Source organism: Hetaerina americana, unplaced genomic scaffold, assembly GCF_022747635.1.
Source record: "Hetaerina americana unplaced genomic scaffold, ioHetAmer1.1.p SCAF_11, whole genome shotgun sequence".
Taxonomy (NCBI): domain Eukaryota; kingdom Metazoa; phylum Arthropoda; class Insecta; order Odonata; family Calopterygidae; genus Hetaerina; species Hetaerina americana.
Genome location: NW_027286181.1, coordinates 31,589,920 through 31,607,047, shown reverse-complemented (window position 1 = coordinate 31,607,047; position 17,128 = coordinate 31,589,920). Strand labels below are relative to the sequence as shown.

At 40.7% G+C, this 17,128-nt stretch overlaps 1 protein-coding gene across 2 annotated transcripts in view; it reads right to left on the bottom strand.

Annotated features, from left to right (window-relative positions):
- The window catches only part of LOC139701004 (uncharacterized), a 53,787-nt gene extending 37,046 nt beyond the window's left edge, over positions 1–16,741 (bottom strand). For both annotated transcript variants that reach the window (XM_071599560.1, XM_071599561.1), the window contains exon 1: positions 16,493–16,741. In XM_071599560.1, coding sequence (XP_071455661.1) covers positions 16,493–16,604 — 112 coding nt within the window. In that variant the 5' untranslated portion in view covers positions 16,605–16,741. The remainder of the gene's footprint in view (positions 1–16,492) is intronic.
- Between the last annotated feature and the right edge of the window lie 387 nt (positions 16,742–17,128).

Genomic DNA, 17,128 nt, shown 5'->3' with positions numbered 1-17,128 from the left:
ACTTAATGGATTCTGGACGGGGAATCTATTAAAATTCTTGGAAATTGTGGCATTTAAAAAAATAAAATTCTCAAAAATAGTCTTTACTGTGATGATTCTGAAAATATTAGTTTGTGGGATATTTTTTTAAACCCATAAAGCAGCACGTTCCTATACATTTCTCTGCTTGAATCCTTTTTTATGCAGTGTGACCAACGCTACATCTGGTGACACAGTTATACCTTTATTTGGCGTGGCAAGTGCAATCGATGTGCAAATAATTGATAGTAAAAAAAATCTTTCCATTCCGGTGAATTGCTGTATTTGAAAATTTCACCGGTAAAAACGGAAATTAGCTCTTCTAAGTCCAGAAAATTCGGAAAAATTCATCAATTCAGACTCTCCATACGGTTATAAATATGTATATATTTCTGGAATTGAATACTAGCAGTGATTGTGCTATGCATAATAAACTTAGTGCATTGGACTTCTAAATTGAGGATATCCTCATCTACCTCGTCATCACTAAACTCTCTGTTGAGAAAAAACATCCTTCCTGAGAAACATGGAAATTTTTAGGGAGAATTAGAACTTAATGACAATATCCAAGGCGTAAAATTCGTCCATTAAGAATTGGGAAGAAGGTTTTCGCCCCTCATATTAAGAAGAGATTGATGCTAGTTCTAGAACACGTGGACACGGGTAGACATATTTCAAGTAAATATACGAAGATGTTACTTGAAAAAACAAATGAACCGAGAAAATCAAAATATACCAACGGGTTGGGTCAACTAGTAGGACTGCCTTCCACGCCGCTCGCCCTTAAGCGGAACCAAGTTGAGTTTAGGATTGTCCTCCAACGTGATTTGTTTACGACAATGCCGACGAGCACAAAGTAACCCCGTTTATATATCATCGCAAGTCATCCCTAAACTTTGGCAAACCTTCCGTTTCACTGTGCAATCAAATCCAACTTTAGACTTTTAAGTGCGTTCTTGTTTTGCGCTAATTGTCCGTCAAGGGTTTACACCATTTGTTCGCGAGTCTGACAATCCTTGCCGTCCCGAAAGAAGAAAACCTTTTGGTGGGTGGAGAGTCGGGGGAGTTAGGTTAGGGAATCACCCCTGCTATGCGGCGTGCCCCCCCTTGCAGTTTACGCCACGGACTTGAGAGAACAGCGGCAAATACTTCTGATTACGGGTGGCGTCGGTTTACGGGAATCATTCAAGGCCCCTCCGGCGCCGCAAAAATAGCCTCCGCCTCCCCCACACGACCTGATGAGGAGAAGGGAATCCGAAAGAAGAGAAATCCCCACACCCAACACGACCGAAGGGGCAACATGTTCTCAACCCCCCCCCCCCGACCTCCTTGAAGTCCCTCCCCTTTCTAATCCCTCCCGTCTCCGCTTCACCGCGAGCCTTAAAGGCAGGGAACTCGGGCCATTCTTCTCCCGCTGGCTCACCCCGATGAGGATTCCTCCACTGAGTGTCTAAAAATCCGGTCCGTTTCCGCCGTCGGGAGGCGTCAAAACCGCTCGTGATTTCATCAATTTTATCTTTTGTTGGCACCCGCGCCCTCTCCGTCTCTCCCCACCCCCACCCACTCTCTCACTCTTTTCCTCTCTCTCTTTCCTCGACGATGGGCTGAGCATCCGAACTGCGTAGTCTGGCGTGAGTCACGGTGTTTCGCAGGTGGATATATTTTTTTAACTTTTCCTCTTTTTTTTGCGACTGGTCCCAAAAATGGAGTTGAGGGGTTGCGAGATCATAACTTCTCTCGTTCCCGGTCGTGGGAGTAAATTTTGGTTTTCGGACGCCGTAAAGGGGAGCATCCATGGTTCACCGATTTTCGCGGGAATGGGGGAAAAGGGGAGAGGGAGTGAGAACTGAAATGTAACAGTTTTATTAAAATCATATGTAATGGATGTTTGTCGATTTCAACCAATTCGAAAGAAAAAAAACTAGGGTGTGCCAGGCCGGGTGGGGGAGGAGAGTAGGTTGTTGCGAGAAGTCCAAATTATAGGCGAGGCAAGGGGTTACAGAGTATTTTGATTGGCGATGGAATGTTGAGGTCTGTGAGAAAAGGGAGAAATTCAGGCAGGAGAGGTAGGGGTAGGAATAGGACTTTGGACGGCAAGAAGGGAGGTATAAAGTATGTGATATTGAAGAAGAAAAAGGCAGAGAGAGAGTGGAATGCTAAAGACTGATAGAGGAGAGAACTTTGGACAAGTGAGGAAGGGGAAGGGAAATAACATACTTATCGGACGGATTGGAGGTAAGAAGAAAGTTCGTGGAATTGAAGAGGTTCTTGTATTGGAGGGAGTCAAGTTGTGTCTTGTCAGGCAAGGGTAAGAAATACAGCGGTGGTTAGTCTGTGTGTCCAGCCAATCCTACCTTAAATTGATGACTACTGTAATACCACATGGGTAATAATAAACTTGGAATTAATAAATATCATGAACCATATCACAGATTTTAGTCAATCATTACGGAGGAAGCCACTTCCACTGATCGTTACGTACGCTGTTCATCACATGCAGATGTACGGCCACATTTAAACTCATTTATCCAATTGTAAACAGTTGCAAACACAATAGCATATGTGCTATGAACTTCAGTCTATTCCATCTTGGTCTCTTTCGGTGTTGAGTCTTTTAAAAATAAGTGTTTAATCACATCTCGAAACTTTTTTCCGTTTTTTTTAAATGAAAAAAGTATTTTACTTCGGTCGACTATGAAAATGAAACTACGTGATGGATATAGTTGAGACTTTAACTGCAACAAACCTTTTCCGTTACTACGAACGCCATCTCTTGGATTTTCTAAGGAGTTATTGAATGACCCTCGTATTTGGAACCGAATAATAGAAATATCCGAACATGGATGGCCTTGACCCCATGAATTCGTCACTGCTGCTATGACTAGTCCAAGTATAACTAGCGCAACGGCTAACTTCTAAGGCAACATCCCCGCCCAAAATGAGAATCCACCCCATGACTCTTGGTGACCAGGTCGTTGCGGTACCTCTACGGCTGCCGCAGTTGACTCCCTTTCCTCGCCTCCAAGGTTGATTTCGTAGGATCATTTATGAATTCTTAGGGACGTAATATTCGCCATTTCACCGGTTTTATGTGTTCGCAAAGGGTTAACGAAACTGTGTTTGCGCTGGAGAAACAAGAGGCGTTTTGTTTCTAGCAAACAGACTCCTTGTGTCACCCTTGAGGTTAGAATTCTTTGGACTTCAATAGACTAGGTACAGTGTTCCCTAATTAACATTGTCCCTTTCTCTGCTATTTCGAAGTCTCATTTTCGTCGGGTTATAAATAAGTACTCTCTCCTGTGACGCTAACCGACTTTGAATATTTTTAAAAGGTGCTTCCTAGAGAAGAAGGTGAGCGACCCTTGGTATTTCCAGTGTTGACTGAAAATTTCAAGAATAGCCTCGACAACAGAGGACAGGGTTGTGCTAGGAGCTCGAAATCAGTGCTAAATAGATTTCAGGGGTTTGACCACTTGGCAAGTTAGCTCCTAAATAAGTTGAATAGTCCTAGGTCATACTTCTTGGGCGCATAAGTTCTCCATTTTTATGGTACAGTTAAATGTATTTTCTTGTTTTCTTTTGAATCTCGTTTAAATGTCAACACTAGCTTTATTTAACAGAATAACTCTAACAAAGTATTTCTGGGGTGGAAATATTTGATGGAATATATTGTCCACATTGATGGATATTGTAAATTAAGATAAATACTAGACAATTTTTCTTGAAGAATGAGACCCTTGTTAAAAAGTTCTTGTAATTGTTTACAAATATTTAAAACTTTTTGGAAAAAAATAGTTTTCGCTCAGCTCAATAATGGTGACGAGGTGCATGATGTAGTTTTATTTGCCAAAGACGCTTCGAAGAAAGTAAGAGTTTTCTCAGTGCACGATTCTTGAACACCACGATGAAGTGAAGAAAACACCGTTTTTCTTTTATTAGATACCTGCACTGGACACGCCGCCTGCCTTCTGGATATTCAGATTTCTCTGTAAAAATATCGGAGAAAATGCTGGAAACATCGTTTTGCCCGCGAAAAAACTTCCGAAGCAGCAAAAGGGACACAGTAATTAGAAAATATGTGGTTGAAGGAAATAGAAAACATCCGGAAGGAAATTTAAAATAACAACAAAAAATATGAAAATGGAGCGATGTAATTCATTATTTTTATCTCGTGAATTCTCTAAAGGCTTAAGAAAAAATTGTGTAGGTGATAGTTCCACCTTTGCGACCTAATCCCTTGTTGTCGCACCAGGATGCCCACATAATTCATTGAAATCGTCGTGGGTTTAAAATTAAAAGACCATTTTAATTTGGGATAAACCTAGTGAAAAAATCCCTAGTGTCCTGCTAGTGAGCTATGCCTGAACTAAGATTTTAATTTTATTCAAAGGGATATAATTATTCTTCCTTGGAAAGAGAAAGGTCATTTTAAATTTTTTGCAGTATCATTAGATTTTCGGGCGATAAGGCTTAGTATATCAGAAAAGGAAGCACAGTCAAATAGAGCACATTACAATCTCAACGTGAGATGTAAGGAAACAAAAGTAATGAGTTTACTGAGGAGGCTAAATTAGGAGGGCATGAACTCTAGAAGGTTTGACGATTAACATATTTTGGCTCTGATTTAGATGAAAATGATTATAGTCTCGAGGGAATTAGGAAAATACCTGCTTCGGCGAATGGAACCTTTATAAAAAGGATGGAGCTCACCACTGATTCTCTACATGCATTGGTAAAAAAGTAAAGGATAATTAGCGAAGACAATTACTAAAAGGAAATATTTATGTAGACATAAAGGACAATTGATGAAGACTTGGATATGGAGCTTAGCATTTGAAGGAAATAGAAAACATCCGGAAGGAAATTTAAAATAACAACAAAAAATATGAAAATGGAGCGATGTAATTCATTATTTTTTATTTTTATCTCGTGAATTCTCTTAAGGCTTAAGAAAAAATTGATGAAGGAAGACTAATCCTTTTCTGAAAGAATCTATGAGCAATGCTCATACGAGGGTCATCCGGAAAGTAGTACCCGTTCGTGCCGCATGAAGTGCTGACGACGCGAGTAGCCGCTGGACGAGGTCAGATAGCTTCAGTGGCTTGTCTGCCTTCTCTGAGCCAAGTTGCGTGACGCTAGCATTGCCTGTGTTGTTTCTGTGATTGTTTACAATGTTTAAAAAAATTGAGAACGCCGCCAGTTGTGAAGTGAGGGCAGTGATTAAATTCCTCAATGCAAGAAACGTTCGCCCATGTGATATTCATCGCCAATTAAAGGAGGTGTATGGAGACAATGTAATGGACGAGTCGTCTGTTCGGCGGTGGTGTCGCAACTTCAACATGGGGAGGGGGAACACACACGACGATGAGCGTTCGGGGAGACCGTCTGTCATTACAGACCAACTGGTGAGCTCAGTTGACGAATTCGTGAGGAACGATCGGCGCGTCACAATTGATGACATCTGTGAGCATTTTCCCAATGTTTCTCGAACAATTGTTCATGAAATTGTTTAACACCATCTGCATTATGCAAAAATTTGTGCAAGATGGGTCCCTCGCGTATCTCAATGAGCTGGCGGCGAAGGACTATGCAGCAGGAATACAGAAACTTGTCACACGTTATGACAAATGCCTTAATTTGCTTGGAGATTATGTTGAGAAGTAGTTTAAAGTATCCTCTTTCAAATAAAATTTTTTATGTTTGTTAATATTTACTTTTGTGTCTTTATTTCACGAACGGGTACTACTTTCCGGATGACCCTCGTAGATTCTTTCAGGAAAGTACGTAGAAGTGTACAAGCTTGTAGATTTAAGGTTTTTGAGAGTTATGGTATAGGGAAGGATGGACAAAGTAAGTTGGGCATGGAGAAAGGCGCCAATGATTTGATAGATATGGCCACGGCAGAGAGGAATTTGGGGCAAATACAGACAAGGCAGAAGAATTAGATGAAGGAGAGAGAAGAGAGAAGCGGAATGTTGAAAGTTGAGATAGAATAGAGAACGTTGTCCAAATGGGTTGGACGAGGATAGTCCTTGGGGACGGCATGAGGAATGTTTAGTAGAAACTAAGAGGGGCACAAGATGAGACAAGGGTTGGGCAAACGAATGTTTACGAAGTGCAGGAGTTTTGTGGAAATGAACAAAGGTTTTTTTGTAAGGAACTTAAAGCTCTAGATGGTAAATCATGGCTAAATCAGTGCGCGACGCAATTTTTGACGAAACAGTACGTATTATCGTACTTTTATTGCTGGCATGCTAGGCTTTATGCTGAAATCATTAGTCCAGTATGATATTTTAAGTGATTAAGATCATTTTATTACCAGCCGGGTTTGGAAATTTAGCCGTTTAACAATAATATAAACACGTGATATTTCGGCCGACTATAGCGTCGCGCGCAATGATGATTGTACTTGGTAATCTAGTGGCTGAATCAAAAGCAGTCCAAAACCTGCCTCTGCATGGTAGAATACTCAAATGATGATTTCTCGAAAGACCAGGTTCAAAAGCACGATGGAGAATCAATTATTGCGCAAGGCATCATGGGAAAATATCTCTCCCTCCCACGTGACATGCCAGGCGGCATTTTCTGAAGCCCTTGTTACCGGCCTTTGCTACTTCTGAAGTTTTTTTTCCATCTAGTATGCTTACGGCCTTTGCGGTCTGATCTCTTAGGTTTTTCTATGGTGCTTGGATGGCAGTGTGAGGTATTCATAGTGGTGTTTGCATCGAGGACCCCTCCTCTCGTTGAAACTGATTTATTTTGCTTGGGCCATATTTATTGCCAGCTATATGATGAGGCATCAAAACACGCCTGAGTTGATTCAGTTTGGGTATTCATCGCTGCAAATTATTGCGACTGCTCACGGGTCGGTTGGCTCCTACCACCACTGAGTAATTATATTTACTCTGCGGTGCAACGGTAATAAAACTGCGTGCCTATGTGAATGTTGAAAGTGGAGGGGACGTAAATGACGCACAATTTTTACATAACGCTATATTTTTGTATCTACAAAGAAGGGAAAAAATGGCTAGTCATGTGTTTTCTGATCCGTCACCTTTCGTCGCGCAATCAATTCCACAAATTAAAGTCGAGAAGAAATGTTAGCTCTCGAAGTGTGGAATCATTTCCAAACCATCGCTAATATTTTTATCTATTAATAGGCGTAGTATTCCTTCAACTAAAGTTTTACTTTGATTTCTTTAATAGGAGAATCTTTTATGTCTCTGGTTCCCAAACTAGAACGTCCTTTATGAGTTAAACAAATAAGACGATAGTTCAAAATAATAAACTTTGTCATTCTCATTTGTTGCCATAAATAGCTATATATCTACGTGATTTCCCACAAGTCGCCTTTAAGGTGTGTGGCAGGGAGTGATTCCTTCTCCAGGCATGCGCTTTCAAAATTATATTTTACTTATACATAAGTCTTTGAGGGGTGGTCTGGCCCGGCGTGGATTCTGGGAATATTTTGGTAGGTCGTCGTACTAAGGGCCAAAATACCTGGTACATCCCCTTGCAAATTAGTTGAGATATTGGCCGTTCTCAAAATAATTCCTGAGCCTATTTTCGCACCAGTTCCGCCCTCGATGAACGTGACAAACGAGGAAGTTAATCCTATTATTCCGGAGGGATTGGGATAGTGAAGTGGCTAATATACCGCCTTCCATACCATAGGGCCCGAATTCGAATCCGGGAAAAAGTTTTCCGTGATCCTGACCACTAATTGGGATGGTATGAGGAGAACGCACCAAGGGTCCACCGTCCGTCGAATGGTACTTCAGACCTTGGTACCTTTCGTTAAAAGTAGGCCAATGGCGACGCCGGGTTTCTTTCCAACCTTCCTCCAAAAGACTACTCGGTGCAGGCGAGACGAGTTGTTTGTTAATATGTTACAATAAAATAAGTATTAGATGGAATAACGGGCACGAGCAAGACTACTTTATTTAAAATATTGTTCCTTGAACGCCTTCGTTGGCAGGTATTCTGCTGTCTTACCGTCCGTGGGGGAAAATGACGTTTCAAAACCAGACTACAGTTTATCTCTCTAATCCTGTTTTCGCTATTTCTCCTGCCGTAGTGTTACAAATTTATACGACTCTTTTCAGCATTAATTAGTGCTGAAAAATTGGTTTCCCTGACCTCGGTTTTAAATCATTACCAGCGCTATATTTCCATATGGTGTTATGTTAAATGTTTACTCCTACAAATTACTACACTAATCGGTTTGTTTTTCAAAAGCATATAAAATGCATAGTCTTAAACTTTCATAAATCATCATTTTTGTTATTTTTTTATATTTACTCAGGGCAGGTACATGAATTTACGTTATTTATGGTTTAGAGAGACTTAATTTTTGTTTGAATCAGTGCGTTCGCAGCGTACGCGTTCCAATGATATTGGGAAGGTTGGCGTTTAACCGAAAATTCGTGTCACTTTTGGAATGGATGCGATCAGTTACGAACGTCTAGGATTGAATTACATATCGGTAGCATACATTTGTTTATAAAACCATTAGGGATACAGCATTCTATCATCACATTCCTGAACGATAGGGTCATATGTAAATAACCCGAATCTCGCTGTTATCAATTTTCGAATGAGTTCCAGACTTCTATAGTGGAAATATTAGCCAGTAGTTTTATGTATTCTGTGTCATTGATCTCGTGATTTCAGCTTGTGTTTTGTACGATACTTTAAATATGCAGGCTCGCGTAATCAGGAGATTCCAAAGTTTTGATGCTAGGTCTACGAGAGTGAAATGTCTTCTTTCTCAAAAGCGGCACCTTCCAGTAAGTTCCTTGCAGCGACGAATAGGCTAAGAGTTTCCTTAATAGCACCAGAGATGTATTTTCTGGGAATGCATATGCCTGTCGTTAAGCAACGCGTCGGAGGAACGGACAACCACGTGAAAGACGTCGTGGGCAGGTGAACTATCACGAGACAAGTTGATGAGACCATTCATCTGCGCGTCCCAGCAACTGCACCTGCGCCAGTCATCTTTAAAGATGAAACATTTGATGACAGCGGTTGCTTTGCAATCCAATTACAAATGCATGCAAATTTTCAGTTAGAGTTCGCAAGGCAGTTGGCGTATCTCCTTTCACTTAGTGAAGCGGTTAAATGTAAGCGATACTCCTGTTTCATTTGCGAAATATCCCGGCGCCATAAATACGTGTCACACTCACTCATGTTGATCATTTCTCCGTTTCTGGCTTAGAGCTTAATGGAGGACTGGAAATAACAAAAGCGCCGGGTGCCAAAATTGTAAAACAGATATTTCGGTGTGATGCTGTTTATTTTTACTGGAAAACAAACCACTGCGGTTTTGCTGCTATCGGGAGAGTTTTTTTGCTGACACGATCGACGTAGTAGGGTCGGGAATTTCATTTTCTCGGCTTGTGGGAAACATGAAGCGTGGAAATAGGTCACTACGGACTTGTATATCTACTTATAAATAAAGGCGCATTATTATTTGCAGTAGTTTACTAGGTTAGGGTAGTTTTTCGATGGACCTTGGAAATACACACACTCCTGTACCTCTAAGCTCTCACTAACAAGGCGCAAAATACCCTTAAATCCCAAACTAAATACAGTAACTCATTCTTAGGCTCTGTATACCTTCCATATCCCTAAATTCCAAACAAAATACCTATTCTTTCCTTCCCTCTACCTCGCTCTCCCAACATTATTCCCTCTATTACCGTCTTCAGCATTCCATTGCCTCTCAGTATCTTCGGTCATCACGGCTGTTGAAAATAATGCAGTTTTTTATTATTTGAATAAGGCTTACATTAAAAAAAGTTCATTCCTTTTTTTAACCCCAAATAAAGTTGCCTGGAATGCTTCATCTTGCGTATTTAACCGTTATTAATGGGGAATTACTTCTATTAGAAGTGGCACTTTAAAAAAATAATTTTTAGCAACGGTACTTTATTGTGCGTGAATCCCTCCCGTCTTCCATGTACTTCTGCTATGACTGTCTGTACATATTGACATTTTCGGCGTTGGAGTGAGCAGCTGGCATTTAGCAGGGAAGCCCTGGTAACCATAGTCCAAATCGCAATAATTATTTTGTATAGTATGTCTAGGAGTTATTGTTCACGGTGCATCAATATTACACATTATTTTAAAATGTACTAATCCAGCAAAATACTTATTTAAAATTAAAGTAAAAATGATCGATTCCTATGTGTCGTTAAATATATCGTTTTGTTTATTGTTTAACTGCGAGTGTGTAATTGCGTCGCATGAGGGTGACTGCTCACATAAAACCTGAGTGGGAGAGTGTGTTTGACTATTTCTTTTAATCGTTTGTATCTTTCCTCCTTATTTTAATGTAATTGAGTTCATTTGACAGATCATTGACGTAAGTGTGTCTCCTCGAAAACCCTGAGTGCGTGGATTATATTTACTCACGAGGGTCCTAGTGTTCCGCCAACCTAAGTGTGAGAGTGTGTGCGATTGTTAACTTCAATTGTGTGTTCCAGTACACCCTTATTGCCTTCTTTCATCCCCCTGTGCCCCACTCCCTTCACGAAGATTAGGGTCTAGGGCATTTATACCAGACATAACGCACATCCCTTCGAAGTTCTAGGCATTTTAGGGAAATGGAGGAGATTGTTGGGACAAGTTTCGAATAAGGATGGGCCAGTGGATGCAAGAGATATTGAGAGGCAATAGGATGCTGAAGACGGTAATCGAGGGTATAATGGTGGAAAAGCGGGGCAGAGGCAGGAAAAGATCGGGCATTTTGGATGGTATTAATGGGGTAGGAAGTATGCAGTATTAGTAATGGTTATTAGGGGAGGTGACCGACTACTAAGGTCATTTGCACTATTAGGGATACGTGGGTAATTTGGTGCGGGTAGATTGCTCAGGGAATGGAGGAAGATTTGAGAGAAATCCGGTATTGGCAACTCTTAACGACATAAACCCACCCTAAGGTGAATGATTTGTGAACTCTAAAATTGTTGTGCATTTAATTTCAGAAGGTTTCGTTGATAAGAACTTGGCCCCACGATCTCAATTACTGGATATGCTTATCCTTTTGTTGTTCAATTAATTATTAGCGATATGAAATACTTCAATTTATTATGAAAATATTTATTGTTGTAGCTTTTAAGGTAAAAAAACTTGACGTAGATATCAAGAGTAGCATATTGTGCTTTACACAGCGCACAAGGAACGATGGTGAAAATCAGGACAACGAAGTTTGAATTGGGACTTTTGAGTACTCCTGACATAGTCCTGTGTTAAAGAGTTCCCCAAGAATGCATTATAGACGTGGCAATTGTCGTCTTGATAAAATTATAAAATGTGATGAACAAGCTTGATGGTAGGTTTATAATCTAATTTGAGAATTTTTCATTTCTGTCCCTCTTATAAAGCTGTTATCGTAATATCGATTCATTGTTGGTCGCCGGATTCTTTTGCCTTGAGTTTTCTTATCGGTGTGAGCATTATTACTTAATCTTCGCGCCGTTTAACCTCGGGACAGGCAAAGTAAAAAAAATCAAAGATTTGAAGTCATTACAGATATCTTTTTCCCTTTTACCATTTTCATCCAAACTACCCAGTCATTATTATTTCATTTAAGTTACGAGAAAAAAGGTTTCGAGACAAACGACGAAGCAAATTAGAATTCGAAGCGCTGTCTTTACCGAAATCACGCGGAAGTAATTTTATCATCTAATGTTCTTGTTTGTATCAAATGGTGCCTTTAAGCGCAGGATATGGCTTGGTTGGCTTAGTGGATGGCGATCCAGGTGGTCTTTATGAAGTGCTAAATTTTGAAACTTGCACTCCGTAAAAAAAAACTGGAAGCAAGAAAACGCTGCTTAGCGTGACGGCCAGGAATAAAGTTTTCACTCGGGCAACAAGTGCTCCGTGGTGGGATCCGCTTTAAGTGATATAACGTATGGTGACACTCGCGTATCTCGATGGGAACGGGCATTTAGCAAATTGTGTCAAAAACTATGTTATCCGTAATGGAAACTTATGTGTTGTATTTGCCATAACTGCCAGAATTACAAATGTTATTGTGATATTATGCAACTGAAGTCAATGCATATTATTCTTGTAGTAGTTCCATTTAGGTTTATTTAGAGTGGTGAAGCGGACGGAGGGTATTTTCTGTAGCGTATGAAGCCAATTTACATGAATACTCAAAGTGGCCTACTATGTAATTTTAAACTTTCTATATCGCGTCCTGTCATGTGAAGGCAAGTGTTGCGTTTTTCATGCATGCAATTTTTATTCATACCGTTTTGTATGTACGTTAACTCAGTGCATCTTTGGTTGAGAGAGCTTTTCTCCATACTCAACACCTGTCCTACCTAGCTAAAGTGCTCCCCTGTTCTGAGTAGTTTCATCAATTTAGCTCTCCCCCAATAACCTTGCAACTCAATTAAACGATTTGCAAATTTAGGTAGTTTTCGAAAACTCATCTCAGAGAACGGCCATTCCCAAATATATTTCTACCATCAGGTTTTTTGCGATGCTCTCAGCATTTTCCATACTTGCATTAATACTAAAAGAATTAGTGGAAATACTACTCATTTTAACCAGAATTTACTGTCATGTGTATTCATTAAACTCTTTATTGAGCCCATGGTAGTTCAAAGGAACCTACCTGCTGAAATGTATCGGCAAGATAACGGAAACAAGGTGGGGGAACTCTACTCAGAAGACATATATTAAACCTAGTAACTGCCTACATTAACTCATTGGGGAGCTGGATAATTAAGTTAGTTTGAGCGTTAAGTTAAAGGGCAGGGAGAGGTTAAGTTAGTTTAAGAGTTACTTCCCATTGAGAACTTCATCCCTTTCCAAGTAGTGATTTTTGGTGTTAAGTGGAATGAAGATAAGGACCATGTTCTTAAGTGCACATTAGCTTAAAGAGGTGAGCATTCATCCGTTAGAAATATAATTTTGAATTTTAGCGAAAACGTCGCCAACCCATTAAGGTATTCACAAAACTACCCTTTTACGCCCCTTGACAACACTTGCGGATTAATTACATGTTCGCAAAATGTAGTAATTGCCTGATTTTACGTGTGTGAATGAAAGAGCAGGAAATGCCCGCCCCTAAATCCCTGAGACCTTGATAGTACATTCGTACAGCATTCCCGCAGATAAAACGATAAGCATTACTCCCTGTAGCCTTACTCTCTTCGTGCGAGGTGAAAAACATAGAAATATTCATTGTTTGTATGATAAACTTAACTGTCTTTCAAGCTTTGGCGTCTTTGCGCAACAAGAAAACCTGTAGAGGTTCCGATGGATTTTTGAGTTCCTATTCGTTATCATATGTTTAAAAGTATTAACTTAGCATGGCAACCCTATGAATTCTAAATCTAGAATTTAGAAAAAAACCAAAAAGATCCTCAGTTGTTTCATTAATTCAATGATTACCTAATTATGTACTCCGCATAACCGTCCCAGCCTTCTCCATTTAAAAATGTTTTTTGCCAAAACTCGTATTAAATAGCGTTGATTTAATTTTATTCTTGCTAATGTGTACCTTAATGAGTAGGCTTCTTATAGTTAAAAGAAATTCTTTCATTCGTTAAGATAGACGACCGTCAATTAAAAACCTTGCTAAAATTTGGCCACTAAAAATGTGGATAAGTTCAAGTTTACCAAAAATCATACTTTTAGAAAAATAAAAATATTTTTCCTGTTGTTATTTTTGCTGAAGAATGTTCGTTGATTAAACGGTACTTGTAAATTTCACAGTAATTCCGTAGTCTCTCTGTAGCCAACCACAGCATGTTACAGTGGTTGTGCGATTTTACTAAAGCCATTTACTGCCCTTAGTTTTTTGCTTTACTCGGGTATAAAAATAACATTTTATCCATTCCACTGAAATATTTTGATTTCACAACCCATTTTCAGCTAAACATAACGTGATTAGGTGCAGCTGTAAATTTCCACAAAAAAAACACCACGTTGTCTCCCTCACCCCGTTAAAAATGCTATTTCCCCCGTCACCATCACTTACCGGTTTCTCCACCTACCCAATAAAATGGGGACGCAAATGTTTTCCGGCTACACCTGACGATAAAAATGTTTTTTCTGAAAAGAGGTAGTCAGGTAAAATGGATATAATAAAAAATATTTTAGTGAAAATGGATACCAAGTTATTTTTATCCAATATTCTTAATTTCTACCTAGTGACGGCCAAGTCTGTCGATCTTATGTTACTGCCAAATAGCAGTTTCATACCAATGGCACTTAGGTACTTAACGTTGGTTTTAACAATGTAAATACCGGAAGTATGGAAAAATTAATGAAATGTCCGTATTAGTTGTTAAAAATTTAAATGGATGAAAATACTTTCAAATAATTTATACAGTGCAACCATTTCTCTTAACCGCGTCGAATAATTTTTTTCCGATATCTTCTTGTTCAAAAAGTTATCAATATTTTCATAGAAATTGAATTTATAAATTAACATTCGGATCGCGGATTTTAGATACGCTAAAATGTTATTTCACACATCCATGCTTGTAAATTCGTCTTGCGTACAAAATAGCTCGTAAGTAGCTACAATAATTCTGTTGTCTATAACTATCGCCGCGACTTTTCACTATTTTTATTAATTATTCCCCCTTTTCGACTCATCTTATGAATTTCACTTGCTTGTGCCGTCATTTAGAGGAGTAAAGCCGTCTCTCAGCACACGCAGTTCCGTTCACCCCTTGCCCTGCAACCAATTTTCCTTCAGTCGGAACCTTCCTCCATTAAAGAGACCTCTTACTCCGTCCGCCCTAAAAGCTTTCCACCTCTCACCTCCCATTCCTCGGCAGAGCAAGGAAATTCTCAGGCTTTCCCCGCGGTTAATCTATGACTTTCTCCATTCAAGGGAGTAGTATATTAGGATGGTAAATCGCATGTGTGGTCTAACAGCCTTCCAGAAAACCTAACCTCTTAGCATTCCACCCTGGAGACATCGTCGAGGAGATAACTTTTCGCTTGCCTGCAGGGCAAGTGATGAAGAGAGGAAAGTAATCCTCCCTGAATCGGCATACCTTACTGACAAGCACCGAATAATTCTGAAACTTTTAATTTCAATAATGCATAGGTGAAACTGACTTGAATTAAAAAAATGAATTAGATGGTTTCCTGTTTTAAATAAATTTTTAAATACTGCTCTAGGATGGAGTTTTTCGTGTAACCTAAAATATCCGACCCATAAAATTGTATCTTTTCTTAAGCAGCACCCGAATAATCTGCACATGAAACGCGTTGACTGCGTGCGCCACTCTACGGAAATATTATTTTCTGAAGCTAAAAGATTGCCTGCTATTACTTGCACTGATTGCAACCTAACAGCAAGATGTCTGGCGCTAATTTTGAAAAACCGTTGCTTATCCATATGAATTAATGACCATAAATCATTTTTGATTTGCTATAGAACTATAAATTGTAAAGGGTTCTCTTCAGATGATGTTTAGAATCAGATAATGCGGCCTTTCTCGTATAAAATTGCGAATTAATAAATTGGTTCAAGTTCTATTTTCATTGTTTATTTTTTTAGAAGTCAAAATTCAGTCTTGATTACTTATCGGAAGATGCATTGTTAAGTTGTAGAAAATCATGGTTAACTAAAATTTTGACTATTTTTAGAATTATTAAAAAGTTATTAACCGAAACTATCTGAAAACGGATCAGGCTACTTTTTGTAATCGACTGTTGGATAATTGAAAGTTTTCTCATTTCGTCTTGAATAGAGTGGCTGCTGCAGTCTTTTAGGGAAGTAATTTCAAAGTAGCTAGCTACAAATTATATTTTAGCTCACCCATTCCTGAACACGCATGTTTTCTGGAGCTGGAAGGATAGACTAAACTTAATGCTGCCTAGTCGTAACCTTATGGAGAACAATTATAAAGGCGATCGACCAGCATTAAATCAATAGGCTACGCTATGGTTATTTTCAAAACAGGCAATGCGTGAGCGATCATAAACCGTGTCTACGTTACGAAAGCATTTGGAGTAAAGATGCCAAACAATTTTCCACTATCTCCCGAAGCAAACGCATCATACATCGCCATCCATCACGAGGGCGTGTGCTGCCCGTGAATCTCCAAACGGCCGTCGTGTGGATATCAATGCATTGTTTAAATTTTCCCTCGATGGGAGTGACGTGGCCGGCAATTCAAAAGGATGGGAATGACGGGCCTGGACCAGATGAGCGGCGTCTTCGAAAGGGAGAGAGAGAGCGCCGGGTAATGGCACTCCACGCCTCCTTTTTCCCCATCCATCTATCTCTCTATCCGTCCCGTCTCTCCCACGCAGTCCCCGCCGTCCGTAACAAATGTGAAGGCATTTACCACCCGAGGCCGCGGGTCTCGAAAATACACGACTGCTCAACTTCGCAGGGGTCCTACCCGTGAATGAAGAAGGAGCGCGCACGTCTCTCCGGGGGAATATCTCGTTTCGGCTGACTCACCCGTTCGCGGCGCGTACTCACCAATTCGACGGCGGCGGGAACATTTCTGGCGCCTCTCCCGAGCCACGAGCCGGACGCCATTGGCACGGCTGCCGTCTCCACCACCGCCGCCTTCACCGCCGCGGCCTTCCATCGTGACCCTCCCCGATCCGAAGGCGGCTGTCTCCCTCCTCCGGGGGAGAAAAATGAACCAGCGGCCCGCGCGATCTTCCCCCCTATGTTCTCGCCCGTTTGTGTGTTTAAGGAGTAGTATCTCCGGGGCGTCTGCCGTCTTCCTTCTTCCCCCTTTATCTGCATCCCGACTACTTTTTTTCTCTCTCTCACCATCGAAGAGGCACCCAGAGAGAGAGAGAGAGCACGCCGGCGACCGCAGAGCCTTCTCTTCACCCCGACCCCCGCCCCCTTCTTTCGTCCTGCGCCTCTCCCCGGGTCATAAGTGCGTCAGTGGACCCACTCTCTTACAACGAGAACAAACAAAGACCATTCAAAACGGGACAGGAAGCCGCGGACATCATCAATGGAGGAGGATTGGAAGGAGGGGACGGAGGAGGAGGACGGTCTTTCGATATCAATGAGCATATGCAGATCACCGGCAGGGGAGGGGGTGGGTTGTGGGTAAAGACGCCTTCCTCCCCTCCCCCCCTCATCCCCCGCCCG